At 26.5% G+C, this 26,685-nt stretch overlaps 1 protein-coding gene across 6 annotated transcripts in view; it reads right to left on the bottom strand.

Moving 5' to 3' along the window:
• The window catches only part of LOC109605484 (protein eva-1 homolog C), a 164,494-nt gene extending 143,924 nt beyond the window's left edge, over positions 1–20,570 (bottom strand). For 5 of the 6 annotated variants that reach the window (XM_049964403.1, XM_049964429.1, XM_049964412.1 and 2 more), the window contains exon 1: positions 20,291–20,570. In XM_049964403.1, coding sequence (XP_049820360.1) covers positions 20,291–20,363 — 73 coding nt within the window. In that variant the 5' untranslated portion in view covers positions 20,364–20,570. The remainder of the gene's footprint in view (positions 1–20,290) is intronic. The other variant, XM_049964407.1, reaches the window with a different exon arrangement.
• Between the last annotated feature and the right edge of the window lie 6,115 nt (positions 20,571–26,685).

Genomic DNA, 26,685 nt, shown 5'->3' with positions numbered 1-26,685 from the left:
TCTCTCTGGTAATAAAGTTTATCATAAACCTAGTTAATGTTATTAGATTATTAAAATTGTTCCTATAACATGGATATAAACGAAGTTAATTTCGACTCCTTGTTAAACAATAATCAAACACCTAGAAAAATATAAATTTATAAACAATTAAAGTATTTAAGAAAGTTGAGGACATTGTGTATTGTCATCCTCTTAAACCAGCTTCAGCAGCCCAGAATTTGTTTTAGTAGCTCAATTAAAAACTTTTCGACGTACATGAACAAGAAAAATTCCTGTTTGCAGTTAAAAATAAACGTTTTATCCTGTTTTATCTTAATTTTTAGTCAGATTAAATCGGTATAATGCTCCACATTGTGCAGTTTGTAGCTTGACTAAAGGTACAGGAAGAGAAATAGTTGCACTGTTACCTACAAGTATACGTATTATTTTAGCCTAAAATAAAAATCTTATATGAATTTCAAATTTGGAAAAGCAGGGCTTCCTAAAAATGATTTAAATATTTTCCAAGAGAACCGTTTTATATGGCGTACCAGTATTAATCTCATAAATTTTAAATTACTCCATCGGAAAATAAAGTACGCAGTTAGTTCGCATTTTATATACTGTAGTTAATAGACTTCCGTATACCGAGGCTATAGAAAAATATTTATCGTAAAACACGGGCGTGTACATATTTCCTAATGCACTTAGGGAAACCTGTAATGTTTTACATGTGTGTCCGTGGAGAAGTTACACGTGGATTTGGGATTAAGAATGCAAAGCCCATAGTTAATACAGTAAAATTCAGCTTCTTCGTATTAAGTCGCGCTTTATGAAAACAATAAATCTGGACAATTTGTTAAGGCCTGCATGTGGGAGCTTACAAATTGGTATCCCGAATCCAGTACCAGGACTTTTATGTATTAATAATACAAAGCAACGGGAAGAATTGCACAGAATTTGCAAATGAAACTTTAATTTTATATTTTATTTCTGGATCGAGTTCTTTCACGGCCAAAAGAAATCGTCAGAGAAGTCGGAGAATTTCACATAAATTGAAAACGGAATTGCACAAACAGTGTTTCGTGCCTAATTAAATTAGTGAATTCATTTTCCAGGTTTTTGCCGGCCCTTTTATACACGGTTTTGGTATTTAAAAATTTGCGAAATAATTCAAGTTTTAGCTTAATCCGTTTCTTATTAGTTACATTTTTACTTTTGTATAAATATAATATAATATAATACATAATGAAAACTTTATTCATGTTTTTCTTTAGATTTTAATTACACCGAACATTGGAAACAAAATGTGGTTTGTGAATAAACCTTAGATCTTTGATAATTTTAAATATAAACATTGAAATCATACAATCCTATCTCTTTGCAACTTTGCACGGAAATGCTGATATAAAATACTGATTGTAAAAACATTAAATCTATGACAAATTGTGACTGTAAATTATTCCTTATATATATATATATATATATATATATATATATATATATATATATATATATATATATATATATATATATATATATATTTATAATTACATTTAATAACATTTTTTAATATTTAATATTCTGTCTATAATTGCTTCTACATCCATAAAATAATTTGTTTTCCCTTCTATAAAATATTACAAAATTCATACATAAATATGTGTAACAATAAGGTATAAAACAATGCAATAACAAATTATTTAAAATTGATATTTTTGCATTTACAAAATGTGTTTATGTACTGCATTTGATTTTTTTTTTGAAAGGGAGGTTTTTACCAGATACACAACTACTGTTATATTGTTTAAAATATTGGACTTGATGAGATGACAATGGATGGAATTGAAAACAAATTGTATATATCTAATTCAATAATACAAAGGTATAAAAATTGTCGAGATCCAGCATAAAATTATTAAATTTATATTTTTGTTTTTCACAATTATTTCCTATATAATAAATTACAGTTTGTAATTCTATTTAAAAATTAATATACAAGGTGTTTTTACACTAATTTAGTTTTATTTTTTAATGTATAATACTTCTATGAATTTAATTCTTCAATTCAAATCAAAGTATAAGTACTAAAATTGAAAATATTGGTTTATATTTTAGTAAAATTTAATGTTTCTTACAAAATAGGCAACAAGACTTATAAGAACAAGTGTGACAACTAGTAAAGGTGATATGAATATCGAATAAAGGCCAATGTCATAAATTATCTAATTCAAATGAAAATAAACGTATTAAAATTGTAAAAATTGGTTTATATTTTTGTAACATATATTATTTCATAAAAAATAGGCAACTAGACCTACAAGAATAAGTATGACAACTAGTAAAGGTGACGTGAATATCGAATAAAGGCCAATATTATAAATTATTTAATTCGAATGAAAACAAACGTAAAAAAATTATAAAAATTGGTTTATATTTTAGTAAAAATATTTCATGAAAAATGGGTAACGAAACCTATAAGAACAAGTATGACAACTAGTGAAGATGATATGAATATCGAGTAAGGGCCAATTAATGTCTTAAATTATTCAATTACAATGAAAACGAAAGTATTAAAATTATAAAAATTGGTTTATATTTTTGTAAAATATATTATTTCATAAAAAATAGACGAGATCTATAAGAACTAGTATGACAACTAGTAAAGATGATTTAAATATCGTCACAAATTATTTGCTTCAAATGAAAACAAATGTATCAAAATTAGAAAAATTGGTTTATATTTTTGTACAATCTATTATTCCATAAAAAAAAACTAGAGGTATATGTAACTAGACCTATAAGAATAAGTATGTCAACTAGTAAAGGGGACGTGAATATCGAATAAAGGCCAATGTCATAAATTATTTAGTTCAAATGAAAACAAACGTAATAGAATTATAAAAATTGGTTTATATTTTAGTAAAATCTATTATTTCATAAAAAATAGGCAATGAGACCTATAAGAACAAGTATGTATGACAACTAGGTGACGTGAATATCGAATAAAGGTCAATTTCATAAATTATTTAATTCATATGAAAACAAACGTATCAAAATTATAAAAATTGGTTTATATTTTAGTAAAATCTATTATTTCATAAAAAAGGCAACGAGACTTATAAAATTAAGAATGATACTATTAAAGGTGAATATTGTGAACATAATGTTTCTTATAAAACAAGAACAAGTATGACAATAAGTAAAGTTGACGTGAATATCGAATAAAGGCCATTGTCATAAATCATTTAATTCAAATAAAAAAGTATTAAAATTGGAAAAATTGATTTATATTTTAGTAAAATCTATTATTTCATAAAAAATAGGCAATAAGAACAAATATGCCAACTAATAAAGTTGATATGAAACCTTAGTACTAAATTGTTCAATCCAAATGACAAAATAAGTACTAAAATTAGAAAAATAGGTTTACTTTTAATTAAAATATATTGTTTGATGAAACATAGGCAATGAGACCTATAAGAATACCTTTGACAATCAGTAAAGGTGGCGTGAATACTGAATAAAGGTCAACGACGTGTTTATGTCCCTTATTATAGTACCACCATTGAAAATCAGCAAATTGATCGGCTTTCAGTTGAGTATGTTCAGAGTGCCGAGAACAACAAACATTTTACCGGGCTGGGTTAACAGAACTAATTAAACTGATTCATATTGTCAAAGACCTAAGGTCCTTTAATGTTCAGTTCGATTGGATTTAAGCTTACAACTCAATTTGTCTATTAACGTCTAATAGATTTGTTTTCGACGACTGTTTTTTAATTTATCTTAATGTATCCATGGAAACACTTGTTAGTGTGTTCCTTACATTAATCTGATTAACGAGCACTTTATTATGCACTTTTGTTTCAAATAAGTGCACATTTTTCCCGTTACATCAGAAATGCAGATTACAATATGACTAAAGAGTCGCACTTAAAATTCGGAACATGGAAAAGGCCGAATAGTCATTTAAATGTCGGCTCATTTTTTGACAAATCCCGACAATGAACGTACAATTTAAGTATGTTAATAAAACAAAACAAACCATTCTATTAGTGAGTGTCGGTTATTACAAAAGACCCATTGTTATTGTTGAATGCCCTCAAATTACTGGCATAGCATCAGTAAAACGTTTTTAGCTCAGTACCTTGAAACGTTTTATCAGCTTTTTTTTTAATACAGATGTGTCCAGAACACTCATGTATATGTGGAGTACAGCCAGCAATTTTAAATTAAAGTCATTGGTAAACTCCAGGCCAGATGTTATAATCCATAAAGAATTTTATTATTATTTTCCAGCGTCGCTTTTTAATCTGAAACATTGGCTAATCAATTTACCTTTTAATTTTAAGGACAGAAATTGAAGAATTCGAGGGAAATGAAAACATCACATAGAAATTCCTTTGAGATTCTACACGTAATTATAAAAATTCATAAAAATTGATATGTATTCAATAAAATTGCTCTTCCAGATTGATTACTGATCGTGATTTTGATGAGGAAATTTTTTTACTTAAATAAGGACCAGAAATAACTTCTGAAAACGTCGTTTCAGACATATTTCAAATCAAATATCTGTACTTACTTTAATATACAAAAGGCAATAATAAAAGAGACGTTAATTTTAGGGATAAAATTGATGAACCAGTTGGAAACAAAATAACATTAAATCTATTTTTCATCCACAAAAAAACTCAAATATTTTGCATCATTACATTAATTGAATAGGTCCAGAATAACTAAATTAATTTATACACAAATAATTATTATGGCTTTTAATAAAAGTTGCGCAATTAAAAGATTTCAGGAGTTAAATTAACATAACTTATAATTAAGGATAATTATTTACAAAATTTGAAATTGTTTTCAAAACATAATTGTTACAGTTAAATTTCAGCTGAAATATTTTATTTAACTGTATTTTGATGAATTTATCCTGATAAATTTGTATAGGCAATTTTTATATTTAGTTTATTTCAATATTTTATAAAAATAATGAATTAATTTTGGCATTTAACCTTTTATTTATTAAAACAAACAATATTGTGTGTGTTTATATTTATTCAGATTTTTTTACAACATTAAACACAAAGGAAAAATGTTATACTCAAATAAGAAAGAAACATCTCTCCGTATTATATTCTGTCAAATTATGGAAGGTACCAAGAAAAGTATGCAACCTTATAAAATAAAATCTTAAATATTATTTCAGTTGGAAACAAAATAAATCCTTTATTGATTCACTGTAAGTAGCGATATTTAAAGAAATATAAAACTTACTTTTAAAACTAAACATTAAACGAACCTGAAACTTGTCTTCACATATTTCAATCAAATCTTACAAAGAAACGACAAAATCTTTGCTGCTAGAAAACTTTGTATTTTACAAGAAATTCTCTGAAAATTTTAATTGTCAATTTATATATATATATATATATATATATATATACAATTTATTTAATTTCAGTATTCTACTGAAAAAATCGTGTCTTATACTAGTAAAAAAAAAATATTACATTTTTTGTTAAATTAATTTAACATCTTTTATCTCCCATTTATTTTTTATATCTCTTACTTATTTTTTATATCTACGATAATATGATTTCTTGTGTTAGTTTATTTTATTGAACTTTAGCTATGTTTTTGTCCCTCCAGGTCACACAATTTCCGTAGTAACTTCATGAGTTAAAATTCAGCTGGAATATTTTATTTAACAACCAACGGGAACAAATAAGGCAGCGTTGCCACGTTGTCCATCAAGGTAGAATATGATGATCTTTTGTTTACAATTTTAAACGAACAATTGTACGTGGTTTAAAGAGAATTGACCTGGAATAACTGAAATAAATATAAATGTGTGTATACTGAAACTATTAGCATTACTATGTGATTTTTCTAGTTCACCACTGACAGAAATACATTTATATCTTTACGGCTTGAATTTCAATATGAACACTGAAAACTGAAAATAAAAACGAACGAATTTAATTGCGGCATTGTGGCGTAAATGTAGGGGTTGACAAATCTTGGTAATTAATTCCTGTTATAATATTCTTGTAATAATTTATAAGGAATATGATATTTTCTTAGGGTAAATATAGGGATAATAAATTTCTTAAAATAACATATAAACATTTTTTTTTGTTCCTGAAAATTGAGGAAGATATGCGTCTTTTACAAAATATAAATTTTAAATATTTTAGTTCAAAACAGAATAAATCCTTTATCGATTCAGCGTAAGTAGTAGATATTTAGAGAAATATAAAAGTTTGTTTCAAAACTAAACATTAACCGATCACGAAACTTGTCTCCCCATATTTCAATCAAACTCTACAAGGAAATGGAAAAACCTTTACTTCTAAAAATGTATTTTTGAAGAAAACTTGCATTTTATTTAAATTTAACCTCGGAAATTTTTATTATAAACTATGTTGTTTCAATATTTAAGACTTTTATTAACAAATTTTATCTGTTATTTATATCTAGGATAGTCTACGTTGTGTTGTATTATTTCATTGAACTTTAGCTATGATTTTGTTCCTCCCAATCATAAAGTTTCAGTAGTAACTTCAGGAGTTAAAATTCAGCTACAATATTTTATTTACCAAAGAAAGGAACGAATAAGCCACGTTGCCACATTGTCGGTTGAAGTAGAATGTGATTGTTTACAGTTTTAATGGTTTCAATCAACCGTACACGATTTAAAGAAAACTGACCTGTAACACTGAAATAAATATAAACGTGTGTGTGTGTACTGAAACTATTAACATTAGTATGTGATTTTTCTACTTCACCACTGACAGAAGTGCATTTATATCTTTACGGCTTGAATTTCAATATGAACGCTGAAAACTGAAAATAAAAACAAACGAATTTAATTGCGGTTTTGTGGCGTAAATGTGGAAGTTGATAAATCTTGACAATTATATAAATTCCGACAAATTAGGAAGATTATGTTATATATTATATGTACGGAAATTATATTTTGTTTGTGTTTACGTTTGTGGGACGGGTTCCAAAATAATATCACGTTTCCAGAACTAAGTGGCCATTTAGGAATCACCGAAACTTACGAACATAATTGCCAAGTATAGCATATAGTAGATTTGTTTTCACCGACACCGCAGTGTTAAAATTTATATTGTCCATCATTATTACAACAGAATTTAAGCGTCCATTTGTATAATGTCGTTTTGTCCTGTAGATAACAATTAAGAAAGAATAATGGGTGTATTTTATTTTCTTGTCAGTCCTTTTCATTTTTATTAACGAATTTACTTTCTTTAGAATCTAATTGCTGTATTATAATTTACACATAATTTGTGCATTTATGCACCCACGGTTAATTTAAAACCAGATATGTGTTCAATATTGAAAATAACTCTAAAATTGGCAATGTATTAATATTATATTAATATTTCAAATGTTTTGATACTGATCATCCCATTGTAATTAACTTTATTACAATTTTACGTGGCCTAATAAATTATTTTATGTTATAAACTATTCACATCCAACAAGATTTTTAATTTAAATTACGTAGTAAAAGTTTCTGCAGTGTGAGCTTATGATCAATTAATTTCCTCGTCAAATTATATTTTAATGGCTTAAAAAATACAAATCGTCCTTAAAAATTCACGTCAAAGGAATCCAGTTCATCCATCGGACAAAGAACACGGTGTAACATATGTGCAAGACAATTACACACTCAAAACGTTGGCCGTAAGTAAATTAGCTAGAAATTTAGGGGTTTCCCCTTTGTGCCAGATTTTTCGCTAGTTTTGTTGGATTATTTTCGGCGTTTTATCGCAAACTGCGTAGGTAATTAGACCGTTAAACCGAAAACTGCTTGGGCAAAATATAATATTATTGTCGGTCTTCCGCAAACTTGACGTTAAAACTACCTAAACATAATTTTTATTTCAGACGTCGCAGTCGCGGTTTACGTTAATTATAATTTATGTTTTCTACTTGAAATGCCATCCCATAAAAGAGTTTTGCGGGAGTTTTTTTCAGTTGCATCAAACCGGCTCATAAAACGGTAGGTTAGTTTTACAAAGTTTGTTATTTCTAATGTCACTTTTATTACTCACATGATATCACGTACAGACTTGGAGCTTTATAACAGATTTTACCTGAAATATCGGATTAAAAAAAAAAAACAATAAAGCCCCGGAAAAAGTGTTGGAATATTGAAACATAGTTGCTGTACACTATTAAAATGATTTTCTCTCACGTTTATAAGATATTAAAAAGATTTACATCCAATCCGCTACGTAGGTTGTAAATTCGAATAGGAATTCAAATTGAAAATTTTTCGCACAGCTAAATTATTAAAAAGTCCCAGTTCAATGTCTCGATTTAATCGTAACGAGAGGCGAAAATATTAAAATACATATTAAAAATTGCAAAAGTAAAATTGTGTGTTGGATATTCGGGTTAAGGACGACCTTAACAAAAATTAATTCAATTTTGTAAATTGCATATTTTCACGTTATTTTCAGTTGGGTTTTTAACATTACTTTAAATTCCATAATACAGACAGTTAAAAGAGATTAAAGAACGTTTAAACATGCATTCTCGTACTTTTTAGGCTTTAAACCTGTTATCTTAAAAATTACAATTAAATCTCTTAAATCTCGGGATTATTTTTTGTTTTTAATTACTGGAGGGGTGGATTTTAATCTATAGGTTTATTAGCCGACTGGTGGAACTATGTTAATTTAACTAATTTTGTGTACCAATTAGAATTTTGTCCGCACATTAATTTCAAATATTTAAAAATATACAAAAAATATTTCAACAATAGAAAAATTAGATATCTAGAAGATTAATGATTAAATGATTTAAAAAATCACCAAAAACAAGTAGATATTATAATTTAATAAATGCTAATTAAAAAGAATATTAATAAAGAGGCTCTTATTTAGACTTTTTTCAAATTAAAAAAAAATAAAACCAAAATTGAGTTCTTTTTTGAAAATTGTCCTTATGTTTTTGATATAAAATTAAGCAGTTTACTTACACTACTTTTCCTAAAATAGTTGATGTATCACAAGATGAACAGATAGGTAATAAATAAAATAGTAGGCAATATTATTTCCTAAATTTTCCTAAGTAATTTTTTATAAAAAATTAACATTTTAACATTAAAAAAACTATATTTTATCCTGTAAACATAAATAAAAAAAAGGAATTGCCCATAAAAACAAAATTACATCTGCATGAGATGAAAATACTAAAAAATAAACCAAAAAGCAACCAGACATTAAATCAATATTATATCACGTTTAATTAACGAATTTAAAATTCTCACCTCAACCCCGGGGTGGCACCGAGATAGATTTAACAAGATGAAATAATTAAATTGTACAATTTTAATTTAGTTTCTAGTCCATCTTACTTAAGAAAAATGGTAAATTGAACAAGTAATTTTAAACGAATTTGGTGCTTTAATGATGATGTGACTTTGTACTGTAGACATATTTCAAGAGCCTCGAGTTAAAAATAAAGATTTTTTCCCTTTAGGAAATTGTCGTCATTAAATTCTTGATGAATTAAAGGGAATAATTACTCGTACACTTCCTCTTATAATAGTTGTATTATCACGAAAGATAAAACGTTAAAAAAAACAATTATTTTATATATTTAGTTTTACAAAATTAAATGTGAAGAATTTTAAATAAGTATTTTAATAAACTGTTTTGTCGGGTGTTTTTAAATTATATACATTTAGATATACATCACATATTTAAAATAAATGAAAATAATATAATAAAAAGGCTCTTTTATAAAGTCATCAACTTAGATTGTTTAGAAAATGGTCATTATATTTTTGATAGAAAATTAAGGAGTTATTCCTCCCTTCTCTTTTTAAAATAGTCGTGATGTCACAAAGAAATTAACAGATAGAAAATAATACAATTTAATTTCTTGAGAATCTTTATTTTATCCTGTAAATATATGTTAAATAAATATAAAAATACAACAAATTTAACCAGACATTACATCAATATTATATCATGTTTAATTAACGAATTTAAAATCCTCACGTCAACCCTGAAGTAGTACAGAGAGGCTTATCAGGATGAAATAATTAAAATGTACAATTTTAATTAAGTTTCTATTCCATTCATACTCAAGAAAAATTAAATTGAACAAGCAATTTTTAACGAACCGCCTTAATGATGATGTGATTACATATTGTGGACGTATGTCTATTTAAAAAACCAAAAGAATTTGTTTTAGGAATTTTTTGTCTTTAAAATCTTAATATATAATGAAATGGAGTTGCTGGAATATCTATCTCCTGACATGACACCAGTATTATCAAATATAAATGGCTATAAAATAATTTGTTAAACTAAACAGGGGTATTTATATATATGAATATACATTATATATGATTTAGTTTTATACATTTACATTGAATTTGACAGAAAATATCGAATATTTATAATGTGATCAGCTTAGACACTTTTAAATTTAAAAACCTCCAAGTCAAAAATAAAGAACTTCCTCGACAACATCATTAAATTCCTGATGGTGAATTAAGGAGTTCCCTCTCATGTACCCTCTTAAAATAGTTGTGTTATCACAAAGAGATGAACAGATAGAAAATAAAAAAATATATAGTAAGCAATAATATTTTCAAAATTTTTCTAATCATTTTGTAAAAATTTAACATTTTAACTTCTTGAAAGACTTTATTTTATCCTTTAAATATAAATAAATATAAAAATACAACTTTAACCAGATATTAAAACAATATTCCAATTCTCACCTCAACTCTGAAGTAGTACATAGAGACTTATTACCATGATATAATTAAAATGTACAATTTTAATTTAATTTCTAGTCCATTCATACTTAAGGAAAATATTAAATTGAACAAACAATTTTTAACGAACTGCTTTAATGATGATGTGATTACATAGTGTGAACATATTTCTAATTAAAAACCCAAAAGAATTTGTTTGAAGAATTTTTTGTCATTAAAATCTTAATATATAATGAAATGGAGTTGCTGGAATATCTATCTTCTGACATGACACTAGTATTATTATAAAATAATTCGTTAAACTTTAAACAGGGGTATTTATATATAAATATTTAATTTTATATATTTATATTCTTACATTGGAATAGACAGAATATTTATGATGTGATGAGCTTAGACACTTTCAAATTTAAAAACCCCCAAGTTAAAAATAAAGAATTTCCCCGGCAATGTCATTAAATTCCTGATGGTGAATTAAGGAGTTCACTCTCATCCACCCTCTTAAAATAGTTGTGTTATCACAAAGAGAGATGAATAGATAGAGGAAATAGAAAAATGAATTGTGTGGGTAATAATATTTCCTAGATTTCACTGAGCATTTCGCTGTAAAAATTTTAACGTTATAACTCCTTAAAAAGATTTTATCCCATCAGGTTAGGTATTTTATTGAATTTATCCAAACAATATATATCACATGGATATTGAAACCGGAATATTTTCTACGGAATGCATGAGATTGCATCTGTAGTTGACTTGGCGTAAATTGTTAGTTTTTAAGGACACATATTCCTGATGCCGAGAAAGAACTCGAAAGGTCTGAAAGGAGCAGTTTGTCTTTAGGCATGCGGCAAGATGAAATATAAGAGTTGCACCACAAAGATACAGATTGTATTGCCGTGCGTGCTATGAATTTCATTTTGGCGACTTTTCATACATGGCACGGTTACCTACATATATATAGATATATATATCTCATCGAGTTTTTGTGTCATTACGATGCTGAGTTATTGACGATCCACTATTGCCTGAAACAAAGATACTTTTCGGAACGAGTTCTGCGTGTTTGGACACGAAGACTCATAAATGAACATTATCGGAAAAGCCGGGAGCATTAAGGGCGGACCAGCACATTAATTTGGATTAAAAAACCAATGAAATAACCAATAATTACTTGCAGCCACCCCATGTAAATGAAAATTACATTAACGAACAATATTTACATAAAATATTAAACACTGTGGGCCCTAAAGGGCCCGAAAATTTGTAAAACTTCAACCTCAAGTAATTTTTAATAACAATAAAATGATTTTCGTGTTAGTGTCTTACAAATTTTATAAAAACTGAGAATCTATAGATAATGTTAGGCCCTTTAAACACATTTAGTACCACCCTGTGTGTGTACCTTGTATATTTGAACTGTGTATAATTAATATTATACGCACATATATCTTAATTATTAGACAAGCGTTAAACAAGGAAGTATTAATTGCCAAGCAAATTATCTATATCTACAGATAAGATGATTTATATGTCATATATTTATAAACAACAGTTTTTTCCTAATTAAAAGGACTTATTTTGAAAAAATAAAGAAAGATTATTCAAGCAAAACAATTTTTACAAGCCGTAAATTAATTGAAATTTAATTCGGCATAAAACTTTTCTAGATTACACATACGCAAGGGGTGGTATATAAATGATCGTGCACCGTCAAAATTTCAATTCATTTGGGATTGGCGGATCTATCAGATCGATCGTAAATTAATCTGGTGAGTCGGGAGTTCGGTTTGCTTATTGTTACTGCCTCTTTTTTAATAAGTGCGGTGTTCAGTGCCTTATTGAATATAATACCAGTGGTACAAAGGAAGGATTGTCTTTTTTCGTTGCTTTTTTTGGTATTACATTTCCTAGTATTTAATGTAAATAAATTAATACTATTCGTTTTTTGTTTTAACACAATTAACAATTTATTTTTATATTTAAATTATCCTTGAACAAGAACAAGAACTTTTTTAATTTATTTTTCGAAAACGGTTAGCTCAGAAACAATATGTATTCTTCTACAAACGAAAACGAAAATCCATTAATTGGGTATACATTTTGTAATAAAAGTTTGGTTGGTGTTCACGAAAATTGATTTGTTCCTTTGTACTTTTTAAATTGAATTTACTCTATAAAACCAATTATAATTTATTCATATTTCGTCAAAAATTTAATTTGATTTGTTAACAAATATTTCCTTATTACTTTCCATTTGTAAATCGTTTCAATTTCTATCAGTTATTGACTAATTTAATTAATGTTAATGTATGCATTCTATTGTATGAATAATCTTTTAACATGAACTGATGCGTGTGTAACCTTTTGAGTCTCGTAATTCAATTAAATATTAAGCAAATAAATAAACATCATCAAATTAAAATTTCGTTTACTACTTCACTAACATTGGCACAAATACAAAGATAATTAAATATAACACAAATGACTATAACGTCACTGGAACTTTTAATCTAGTTTCCAAATTAGTGGAAAGTTTCATCCACAGACAATCATAACAAGTAGTTAAGGTAGCAGCAAAACAGTTGTCGACCGCTTCAGTGTGGGTAGTTGTAAAGAAAAATGAGTAAACATATAAACCTGCCAAAAGACATTCCCATCTAGTCAGATTTCAGTGAATTCTTATAGGGAATAAGTGGAAAACATTACTCTTTCCATTAGTGGTGCATTATTATCTTTATGGACCTATTCGTTTGAAGTTGTTGCAGGATTCTCTTTAGGAACTCCTGCTAAGTCGTAAGAATTGTATGTTCAAAAGATGCGACGGAAAAATTTATTATTAATTAAAATAATCAGCCAGATATTCTTTATGAAGCACACACGAGTCCATTCGAATAAATTTCATCTACGTGCACCGTGCAGTTTGGATGCGTCGGTTGAAATTGCAGATAAATGGGGATCAGACATGGTGAATCTTTAAATATTTCAGCAACTACTTCAGGAAACGTTCAGTTACGTAACACGGCTCTTGTTTTGTAAACATTTTGCATCAGTGCCTCTATAAAGATTGTTTATTAGAAGGATTAGAAACTTTAAAATTATGCACAAGCGAATGTAAACCAAATTTTTCAAAGACAATTTGGAAAAGAAAATTATTTATATTATTATAATTATTTATATAATTAGAGTTAAATTAGAAAGAAAAATTGATCTACAATATATGGAAATCCATCCATTGAGCATACAAAGATTGTTAAAAAAGTTCTGATGTTAAGAAGTGTTCTCATGAAGATTGATTTGTTTCTTTTTACGATTCAAATTGATTTTACTCCATGAAACCAATTATAATTTATACATTTCAGCAAAAAAAAATTAATTTAGTTTAAATACTTTTGATGTTTATAAACATAATTTTTTTACTTTCTATTTATAAGCCATCTGAGTATATATCAGCAATTGATTAAATTAATTTATGTTAATGTGTATTATATTGTATGAATAATTTTTTAACATTAACTGATGCGTGTATAACCTTTTAAGTCTCATAACTCGATTAAATATTAGACAAATAAACAAACATAATTGTACTAGAAATGGAACATTCTAATTTAAAAAAAAAAAACAAAATAGCTACATCATCAAATTAAAATTTCGTTGACTAATGCATTAAGATTGGCACAAATATAAAGGTAATTAAGTATAACACAAATAACAATAACATCAGCACAACCTTTAATCTGGTTTCCAAATTAGTGTAAAGTCACATCCACACACAACCATAATGATTAGTTAAGGTAGCAGCAAAATGGTTGTCGACCGCTTCAAAATGGGTGGTTGCAAAGAAAAATGAGTAAACATATAAACTTGCCAAAAGACATTCCCATCTAGTCAGATTTCAGTAAATTCTTATAGGGAATAAGTGAGAAGCTTTACTCTTTCCATTAGCTATGCCTTATTATTCTTATGGACCTATTCGTTTGAAGTTGTTGCAGGATTCTCTCTAGGAAGTCCTGCTAAGTCGGAAGAATTGTATGTTCAAAAGATACGGCCGAAAAATTTATTATTAATTAAGTAATCAAGCAGTTATTCTTTACGAAACACACATGAAGCCAATCGAATAAATTTCATCGTCGTGCACCTTGCTGTTTGGATGCGTCGGCTGAAATTGCACATAAATAGGGATCACTCATGGTGAATCTTTAAATATTTCCGCATCTGCTTCAGGAAAGGTTCAGTTACGTAACACGGCTCTTGTTTTGTAAACATTTTGCATGAGTGCCTCTATAAAGATTGTTTATTAGAAGGATTAGAAACTTTAAAATTATGTACAAGCGAATGTAAACCAAATTGTCCAAAGACAATTTAGGTTAAAAAATTACTATAAACAACTCGAAACCATTTGTAAGACGATTAAATATATTACTTTTCATTGAAAATTCAAAAACAAGGGCTTTTTTATTTTATATAAATAAAGTTAAATTAGAAACAAAAAATGATCTTTTACAAATGAAAATACATCCGCTGAGCATACAAAAATAGTTAAAAAAAGTTCTGATATTAAGAAGTGTTTATGAACATTGATTTATTTCTTTTTACGATTCCAACTGCTTTTACTCCATGAAACCAATTATAACTTATATAATTCAGAAAAAAAATTAATTTAGTTTAAATACTTTTAATGTTCATGATTATTTCTTTTTTTACTTTCCATTTGTAAACCGCCTAAGTATCTATCAGTAATTGATTAAATTAATTAATGCTAATGTGTATTATATTGTATGAATAATTTTTTAACATTAACTGATGCGTGTGTAATGTTTTAAGTCTCATACCTCAATTATATATTAGACAAATAAACAAACATAATTGTACTAGAAATGCAACACTCTAATTTTTAAAAAAAATACATAGCTCCATCGTCAACACACAAATGACAATAACATCAGCAGAACTTTTAAACTAGTTTCCAAATTAGTGTCAAGTCTCATTCACAGACAATCATAATGATTAGTTAAGGTAGCAGCAAAATGGTTGTCGACCGCTTCAATGTGGGTAGTTGCAAAGAAAAATGAGTAAACATATAAACCTGCCAAAAGACATTCCCATCTAGTCAGATTTCAGTGAATTCTTATAGAGAATAAGTAGAAAGCATTACTCTTTCCATTAGCGGTGCCTTATTATCTTTATAGACCTATTCGTTTGAAGTTGTTGCAGGATTCTCTCTAGGAAGTCCTGCTAAGTCGTAAGAATTGTATGTTCAAAAGATACAGTAGAAAAATTTCTTATTAATTGAACTAATCAGACAGTTATTCTTTACGAAAGACACATGAAGCCAACCGAATAAATTTCATCGTCGTGCACCATGCAGTTCGGATGCGTCGGCTGAAATTGAACATAAATGGGAATCAGTCATGGTGAATCTTTAAATATTTCAGCAACTGCTTCAGGAAACGTTCAGTTACGTAACACGGCTCTTGTTTTGTAAACATTTTGCATCAGTGCCTCTATAAAGATTGTTTATTAGAAGGATTAGAAACTTTAAAATTATGTGCAAGCAAATGTAAGCCAAATTTTCCAAAGACAATTTAGAAAAGAAAATTACTACAGACAACTTGAAACTATTTGTAACAGGATTAAATATATTTATTTTCTTTAAAAATTCAAAAATAAGGTTTTTTTATTTTGTTTAAGTAAAATTAAATTAGAAACAAAAAAATGATCTATTACAAATGAAAATCTATCCACTGAGCACACAAAGATTGTTAAGAAATGTTCTGATATTTAAAGTGTTCATGAAGATGGATTTGTTTCTTTTTACCATTCCAATAGATTTTACCCCATGAAACCTATTATAATTTATACATTTCAGCAAAAAAATATTTAATTTAGTTTATATACTTTTGAGGTTTATATACATTTCTTTTTTTTTTACTTTCCATTTGTAAACCGTCCGAGTCTCTTATTAGTAATTGACTAAATTAATTAATGTTAATGTGTATTATATTGTATGAATAATTTTTTAACATTAACTGATGCGTGTGTATAGAAATGCAACAGTCCAATTAAAAAAAAATAAATAGTTGCATCACCAAATTAGAATTTAGTTGACTAATTCATTAACATTGGCACAAATTTAAAGGTAATTAAGTATAACACAAATGACAATAGCATCAGTACAACTTTTAATCTAGTTTCTAAATTAGTGTGAAGTCTCATTCACAGACAATCATAATGATTAGTTAAGGTAGCAGCAAAATGGTTGTCGACCACTTCAAAGTGGGTAGTTGCAAAGAAAAATGAGTAAACATATAAACCTGCCAAAAGACATTCCCATCTAGTCAGATTTCAGTAAATTCTTATAGGGAATAAGTGGAAAACTTTCTTCTTTCCATTAGCTGAGCCTTATTATCTTTATGTACCTATTTGTTTGAAGTTGTTGCAGGATTCTCTCTAGGAAGCCCTACTAAGTCGGAAGAATTGTATGTTCAAAAGATACGGCCAAAAAATTTATTATTAATTAAACTAATCAAGCAGTTGTTCTTTTCGTAGCACACATGAAGCTAATCAAATAAATTTCATCGTCGTGCACCTTGCAGTTTGGATGCGTTGGCTGAAATTGCACATAAATGGGGATCAGTCATGGGGAATTTTTAAATATTTCAGCAACTGCTTCAGGAAACGTTCAGTTACGTAACACGGCTCTTGTTTTTGTAAAGATTTTGCATCAGTGCCTCTATAAAGATTGTTTATTAGAAGGATTAGAAACTTTAAAATTATGTGCAAGCAAATGTAAACCAAATTTTCCAAAAACAATTTAGGAAAGAAAATTACTACAGACAACTCGAAACCATTTGTAACACGATTAAATATATTACTTTTCTTTGAAAATTCAAAAATAAGGGATTTTTTATATTAGATAAATAAAGTTAAATTAGAAACAAAAAATGATTTACTACAAATGAAAATCCATCCACTGAGCATATAAAAAAAGTTCTGATATTAAGAAGTGTTCATGAACATTGATTTATTTCTTTTTACGATTCCAATTGATTTTACTCCATGAAACCAATTATAATTTATATATTTCAACAAAAAAATGATTAATTTAGTTTAAATACTTTTAATGTTTACTTTCCATTTGTAAACTGCTTGAGTATTTATCAGTAATTGACTAAATTAATTAATGCTAATGTGTATTATATTGTATGAATAATTTTTTAACATTAACTGATGCGTGTGTAACCTTTTAAGTCACATAACTCAATTAAATATTAGATAAATAAACAAACATAATTGTACTAGAAATACAACACTCTAATTTTTAAAAAAATAAATAGCTGCATCATCAAATTATAATTTCGTTGACTAATTCATTAACATTGCCACAAATATAAAGGTAATTTCAGTATTATACAAATGACAATAACATCAGCACAACTTTTAATCTAGTTTCCAAATTAGTGTGAAGTCTCATTCACAGACAATCATAATGATTAGTTAAGGTAGCAGCAAAAAGTCCTGCTAAGTCGAAAGAATTGTGTGTTCAAAAGAAACGGCCGAAAAATTTATTATTAATTAAGTAATCAAGTAGTTATTCTTTACGAAGCACACATGAAGCCAATCGAATAAATTTCATCGTCGTGCACCATGCAGTTCGGATGCGTCAGCTGAAATTGCACATAAATGGGAATCAGTCATGGTGAATCTTTAAATATTTCAGCAACTGCTTCAGAAAACGTTCAGTTACGTAACACGGCTCTTGTTTTGTAAACATTTTGCATCAGTGCCTCTATAAAGATTGTTTATTAGAAGGATTAGAAACTTTAAAATTATGTGCAAGCAAATGTAAGCCAAATTTTCCAAAGACAATTTAGAAAAGAAAATTACTACAGACAACTTGAAACTATTTGTAACAGGATTAAATATATTTATTTTCTTTAAAAATTCAAAAATAAGGGTTTTATTATTTTGTTTAAGTAAAATTAAATTAGAAACAAAAAATGATCTATTACAAATGAAAATCCATCCACTGAGCATGCAAAGATTGTTAAGAAATGTTCTGATGTTAAAAGTGTTCATGAAGATTGATTTGTTTCTTTTTTCTATTCCAATCGATTTTACCCCGTGAAACCTATTATAATTTATACATTTCAGTAAAAAAATATTTAATTTAGTTTATATACTTTTGATGTTTTTAAATATTTATTTTTTTTTTACTTTTCATTTGTAAACCTTCCGAGTCTCTTATTAGTAATTGACTAAATTAATTAATGTTAATGTGTATTATATTGTTTGAAAAATTTTTTAACATTAACTGATGCATGTGTGTAGAAATGCAACAGTCCAATTAAAAAAAAATAAATAGCTGCATGATGATGAATTAGAATTTAGTTGACTAATTCATTAACATTGGCACAAATTTAAAGGTAATTAAGTATAACACAAATGACAATAGCATCAATACAACTTTTAATCTAGTTTTCAAATTAGTGTCTCATACACAGACAATCATATTGACTAGTTAAGGTAGCAGCAAAATGGTTGTCGACCGCTTCAATGTGGGTAGTTGCAAAGAAAAATGAGTAAACATATAAACCTGCCAAAAAACATTCCCATCTAGTCAGATTTCAGTGAATTCTTATAGGGAATAAGTGCAAAGCATTACTCTTTCCATTAGCGGTGCCTTATTATCTTTATAGACCTATTCGTTTGAAGTTGTTGCAGGATTCTCTGTAGGAAGTCCTGCTAAGTCGGAAGAATTGTATGTTCAAGAGATGCGGCCGAAAAATTTATTATTAATTAAGTAATCAAGCAGTTATTCTTTACGAAGCACACATGAAGCCTATCGAATAAATTTCATCGTCCTGCACCGTGCAGTTCGGATGCGTCGGCTGAAATTGCACACAAATGGGGATCAGTCATGGTGAACCTTTAAATATTTCAGCAACTACTTCAGGAAACGTTCATTTACGTAACGCGGCTCTTGTTTTTGTAAATATTTTGCATCAGTAGCACTTTAGGGATTGTTTATTAGTAGGATAAGGAAATAAATTCCTTAAAATTGAATTGTACCGAAATAAGAATCGGATAAGATGAAATCTGGAAAGATATGTATATAAGATTATATCATTTTTGTAAATACGTTCTCACAGACAGGCCGGAAGAGAGGCATTTCAAAGAAATGCTCCGATAAAATATTTTCTTGGAGATTTCAGCAAATTGTTTCTATGAAATTTTCATTATAAATTGATTCGATATGGAATTGTTGATGAAGTGCTTTTGAGGTCCTTCCTCTTCGCAAAATTATCGGGCAATGTACATGGCACACGTATAAGGAAATTGGTGAAATATTTTGTTATTATAATCATGACCTTTCCAATTAATTAATTTTATTCAATTTTTTATTATTTGGCAAATCATCAACCGCTAAGACGCCGATCATTAAGAAAACAACCTTCCAAGGAAAAATAATATTAGGTCGTTTATCACCGTGAGGGGAAAAATAAAATAAAATAAAGTCAATTAATTTACCTAAATTGTCAGCGTTCACAAGACAAACTCCCAGCAAGATGACGATCGTAACCGAATATCGGATCCAAGTCATTTTTATGCCACTGTCAAATCACTGAACCAACACAGGAAAAAATGCAATTACATCTCACAATAATAAACACAATCAAAACTGACCGACTGTTTTAAATTGGTGACGGGCAAATGGCATAGTCGCAGAGGTATTTGAAATCCCATCGGCCTCGCGCGAGCGTGTTAAATGCGGCAAACTGGTGTACGGACCGACATCGTCTCCACACGATTGTCGGATCTACACTGTTCGGTTTTCAGATTCTGCAACGGCTAAGTTTCGTTCTGATACCGTATGGACCAACCGGCTCACGAACGCCGGCGGATTGCCACGAACAATCGGATGTTCGTCTTAAGAACAATAAAAATTACATTAAAAATGCTCCCAATCAAATTGCACACTTAAGTCAACGGTATCGCTCGCTCCGCCGCCGTACATTTGTCATGTGTTGTTTATCGGATGATCGTTCTTTTAACCCTATTAAGATGAATTACGACGAAAATACATAAACTAACAATTAAATAGCATATACTTTATACACTAATGTCATTTTTAATTATTTTTTATTCAGTTAATATAAATTTTTATTAAATTATATATTTATTTTCATTTGGAAATCTGATAATTAAAATATATTTAATTACTCACTGAAATTTACGTATATAGTTGTATGAATCGTTATATGTTTTCGACAATTTTTTATAACAATTTTCGAATAATTTACTTAATTTGAAATTTTGACATTACCTTTTAGCAATGTTGATTTTAATGTTATTAAATCAGTTTACATTTATTTGCAATTGAATACAGATATTTAATATTATAATTTTCGTTTGATTTTAACTGATGATAAATCTAATAAATTTGTTGCATAAATAAATAAACACATTATAATTAATTAATTATACATTTATTACTTACCTTAATATTATGTTTATCTACAAAATAAAAAATAAAATAGATATTAATTACTTTAATGTTTTATCAAATTTTGACCATTAAATAGGATTTACGTTAAAAAATTTACATCTTGAACTCTTGAAAAATTTAAAGCTATAAAAAATTTGGATAATTGATAATTAAGAGAAATATAAATATATTATTATTATACAAATAATATATACTATTAGGCTGCTCCAATATATACTATATTAATTAGAAATATATTAATAATTTATTACTTACCAATGTTACATTAGTATTTTAATATGTAATAATAATTAATATTATATATTATTGTTTTTCATTACATTTAAAATTTTTATAGAAAACTCTTTTAGCAGCATTGATTTTAATATAATATATAATAACATATACATTTATTATAATTTAAATATCTACCAATTTTATTTTATAATGTTAGTTTTATTTTGATTTTGAGGATATTAAAAAAATATAATATTTCATTATGTAGAAAAGTTAATATTAAAATTGTTTTATTAAATTAAAATGATTCTGTAATTTTTTATTTTGTTGTTAATTAAGCTTTAGTTTTAGATTATAATAATAATACATAAAAATAATTAGAACAATTATAATAATTATCATAATAATAATTAGAATAATTAAAATAATTATTGTAATAATTATAAAAATTATAATAATAAATATATTTAATATTATAATTTGGTTGAATTTAATAAATTATTATTATGTTATATCAATAATATAATCTAAAAAAATAATTGAATATATATATATATATATATATATATATGTATATAATAATTATAATAATTATAATAATTATAATCATTATAATAATTATAATAATTATAATTAACTTATTTTACATTTAACATAATTTGAATATCAGCCAATTTTGTATTTTAGTATATAAAAAGTTAATATTTATTTTGGTAACTTTTTGATAATTTAAATGAATGAATATTAATTGAAATAAAAATAATTTTTGTACTTATAATTATTAATATTAAATATTAATTAATAGACTTAATTATAGAATAATATAAAATATGTAAAAAACTAAAAAAACTATTAACGTTTATATAAATTGAAATAGATATAATAAATTTATATCTTATATTTTCTTTTAATGTGATTTACTGAATGTCAAGAAAAAAGTTATTTGAAGGTAAAAAATAGGATGTTTGAATTCCTTTATGAGACAATTGATATTAATATTTAAAATTATAATTTGGTTGAAATTAATAAATTATTATTAGGTTGTATCAATAATATACTCTAATATATATAATTGAATATAAAATGCTTTTAAAATCATTAATTATAAATAATAATTACAATAAAACAATAGAATTATTTGGTTATTGATAGTATCATTAATTAATTAATTATTAAACAACTATATTTTAAATATATGTTATCCTTATTTATAATATTTATTCGATCTAAAATAAGTGACAAAAAAAAACAGTTTTTTTTTTTGGGGTGATATTATCAATGTTTCACTCCTTCTTATGTCATCGCTTAAAACCCCGCTAAATTTTGTAATTTATGGGCGACACCCGAGGAAGTTCTATGCGGAAAACAATATTTTGACATTTCCAATTTTAAGTGGCTATAGTTTTTGTTCTTGTTTTCGCCGCTTTTATGCATTTAAATTATTGTCTATATTTAATTTTTGTGTTTTTGACACTCAAAAAATAGCTGGTAAGTTTTCCCAGACAAATTTGATCAGTGTTTAAATATGACTTCAATTAATGTGTATCAAAAATACAAATTAATTTTAGTTATAATATTTTTTTAAAGGAAATAAAACCTTCACCGTAAATGCAGTTACTGAATAAGTATTCAACTTTAGCGAGTTTTATTTTATTTTAATATTATGTGATTATTTCAAATTAATAATGTGTAGTTATTAAACTTTTGCATATTGTTTTGATTTTATTTTAACGATATATTTTAATATCATGAAATAATTTAACAAAGAATAAATAATATTGAATAATTTTAATATTCCATTTTTTTAATGGACAATGTATTTGTTAAAACAATTTTATAAATAATTCTGAATTCAAAATAGTTATGTATTATAATAAAAAGCAATATACATATATAATTTTATATTTTACGATTTTTCAACTCAATACAATAAATTCAGAACTTTATGGCCATTATTATGCTATTGTATATTTATAACACGGAGCAACTGAATAATAAAATACCCTCAAATAGTTTTCTTATAAATTTTTATTAACGATGCTTTAAATTAAAAATGGATAATTATTTTCAATTTCAATTAATTTTAATATACAAATATTTACTTTTATCTTTTAATATTATTATTTTGTAACAATTTAGAAAAGATTATATTATTTCATAATAAACAGTAGTAGAAAAATTTCGACAAATTACAGAAGAATCCTGAATTAAAAACACAAAACACCACACGGTACATTTACACAATAAACACAATGGAAATATTCGTGAAAATCGACGAAAAGCCATGGACGTGTCTTGTCCTCACAAACATTTCTTAGAGCTGCGTTAGACGGTAACAAATGAATTTCTCAGTTGTTTTGCTAATAAAAAATAAAGAATCTTTTCTTATCTTTTGTATAAAATGGCGAGGAAACTCAATAACTTCAATTCGTTTTAAAAAAGCCTATATAATAAATATAAAATTGAGGATTAGAATAATCTTAGGCTAAACATTTTGTATATGTCTAGTAAATATCAAAGGCACATGAAGAATAGATAAAAATTGACGTATCCTAATCTAGAGCTAAAAACCTGTACCACCTCACTCCATTCGTCAACAGTTTTCTTAAGCTACCTATACAGAAAGATACAGAAAAATCAACGACCGATGAAGAAAACGTCAGTGATATTTTTAGCATTTTAATTAGTAAGAGAACCTCTCAAAAGAGTCTTCCGGATTACTTGATTCTAGATTAAACGAACCAATTTAATATGAAATAATTCAGCAACAATTGAAAAATCATTGACACCAGAATGGTTGTTGACCTCTGAAAGCAAATATCTTAAATGTAACTTATTCAATTTGTAATTTAAAGACAAAAATTATTATTTTTTTGATGTCTGTGATTTTAGACCTGGTCTAATTTTAAATATTAAAGTACTCATAACCGAAATGAATTAATTAACAATCTTAAATTTGAGTAGGTAGTACACTTTTAATGGCTGTGAAGCTTTTTATTTAAAATTTGGTCAATTTTTCGATATATTGTTTATATTTTTAAAATGAATTCACGTTTTACACTGAAATATTATTTAACAAAAATTACCTCCTTGTTCGATTTAAAATAAATGGCACAAAAATTACATTTTAATAATTTGTTTTAAACTCAATTCAAAATTAATAAACCTTTCATTTGTATGTGATTGATGATTTAACATAAACATGATTACAAATATTACTACCGATTCATTCACCAAAATAATCACTAACCATAAATGGGAATACCTTATTTAGTAACAAATCCGACACGCATTTTTGTGATGTGCGTGCTACTTTGGAAATATTACGCCACTACGCATTAATTAATTTTTTAATTTATTAACAATAAATAAATGTTGTAAGTATTCTGTCATTAAATCCTATTCATTGTGTCACTCATAACTGACAGTGACAAAAATAAATGTGCTGGTGGGGCACTATAATAATTTGAAAAATATACACATACCATCTAGTGTAGTGAAAAGTATATGTTAGAGTGGAATACGGAAAGAAAATGTTATATAACCTTAGGGATAAGAGCGATTGTGTACATGAAAATCACATTCAGTGCATAGAAAACTGTGTCTGGAATGTAACGTTTACACCTTTATTTAAATGTAACTGTTATTTGTTTTATATTATTTTACTTTTTTTACATAAATATATTTATATAGTACATAGGCGAAACACAGAAATCACATTACCTTCTACCGAGTCGTTTTAAAACAGTAAAAATGTTCTGTTGAATTGGCACTGTCATGGGAATACTCAGACTGCGATGGTAAAATGCTGGTTTACATAAAATACAAAAATTAAATAATTATTCATAATTAACTAATTTAAATGTTTATTTAATTATAATTAATTAAATAATTAAGAGGATTGACAATTTGTTGTAAATCACATTTCCGTCCCTCATTGTCCTGATAAGGGTTGATGTTAACAAAAGTGAAATGCTAGAAAATAAGTAATTGTTTCGTAGGCCTAAATAATCGGTAAATTCGATTAAGTATAATTAAAGACGGTCTATTGGATAAAGCCGAAATAAAATGTTTGTATGTTTTTCATTAATCTTTGTTTGTTTTAATTACACTAGTTTACACACAAAAACACACCACCTCAAAATGAACTTTTCATACACAGTTTTACGTAGAATTTCAAATTGTTAATGGTCTTAATGTTTGTCCGTTTGTTTTAGTAATTGTAGTTCTATTGAAAATTTAACATGAACGTAGCATAAAAATGTTATTTTATGAAACATTGAAAACGGGGAAATCTAATAATTTAATCATGTGAAATATAATATACGTTCTATTTTGGAAAAAATGTATCAGATTATTATTATTTTTTTTTGCATTTTCACTGTTTTGTTAGTTCATAAAACGGCAAATGTAATATTCCATCGTTGTTTATGTTTGAATTAGGCAAATCGATGTGAATTATTATGCAAAATGTCATTTATTTCACAATTTTAATGAGAGTTATTACCAATTACAACCTTTATTCATATTAAACGCATTGTTTAAAAGTTAAAAAAATATATACAAGGTAAGTAATTTATTTATGTAAATTAATTATAGAATTTTTGACAAGTAATTGTTCAGTTATGTGTTTATATTTAAGACAATGGATGTCCTTGCTCATAATATACAGTTTTTATAAAAAAAATAAGTGAAAAAATATTATTGATAATACTAATAAAAATTACTGTAATGTCTTACACTTGTAATATTATAGTATTCAACAGAAAAATAACAAATTTATTTATTTTATTTAATTTATTATTAAGCTAATATTTTAAAACAATGGAAGTCCCTAATAAAAACACTTCTCGTATATAGAATAAATGAAAAATAGTTCTAGGATTTTTAATATTTTACTGTTAAATAGAAATGTTACAAATAAGTTAGTCCAATTTATTTAATAACTTAAAAATATTGTGTAAGTTAAACAAATTAATCCATTTGTGTAAATTAATTTTAAAACTTTTGGCAGATAATGGCTGAATCATTTGACTATTATTTGAATTTTTGTATACAAGGTTTGTAACTGAGAAGATTTTTGATAAGAACTAAACACAAACATTGACTTGAAGATGATTAGAGATGACACATCAGTCGAAACGTTTCAAATTAATGATTTTAAATCAATGCAAGTCCCTAATAAAAATACTTAACATAT

Source organism: Aethina tumida, chromosome 1 (assembly GCF_024364675.1).
Source record: "Aethina tumida isolate Nest 87 chromosome 1, icAetTumi1.1, whole genome shotgun sequence".
In the NCBI taxonomy this organism is placed as follows: Eukaryota; Metazoa; Arthropoda; class Insecta; order Coleoptera; family Nitidulidae; genus Aethina; species Aethina tumida.
This window is presented reverse-complemented; position numbering and strand designations above follow the sequence as displayed.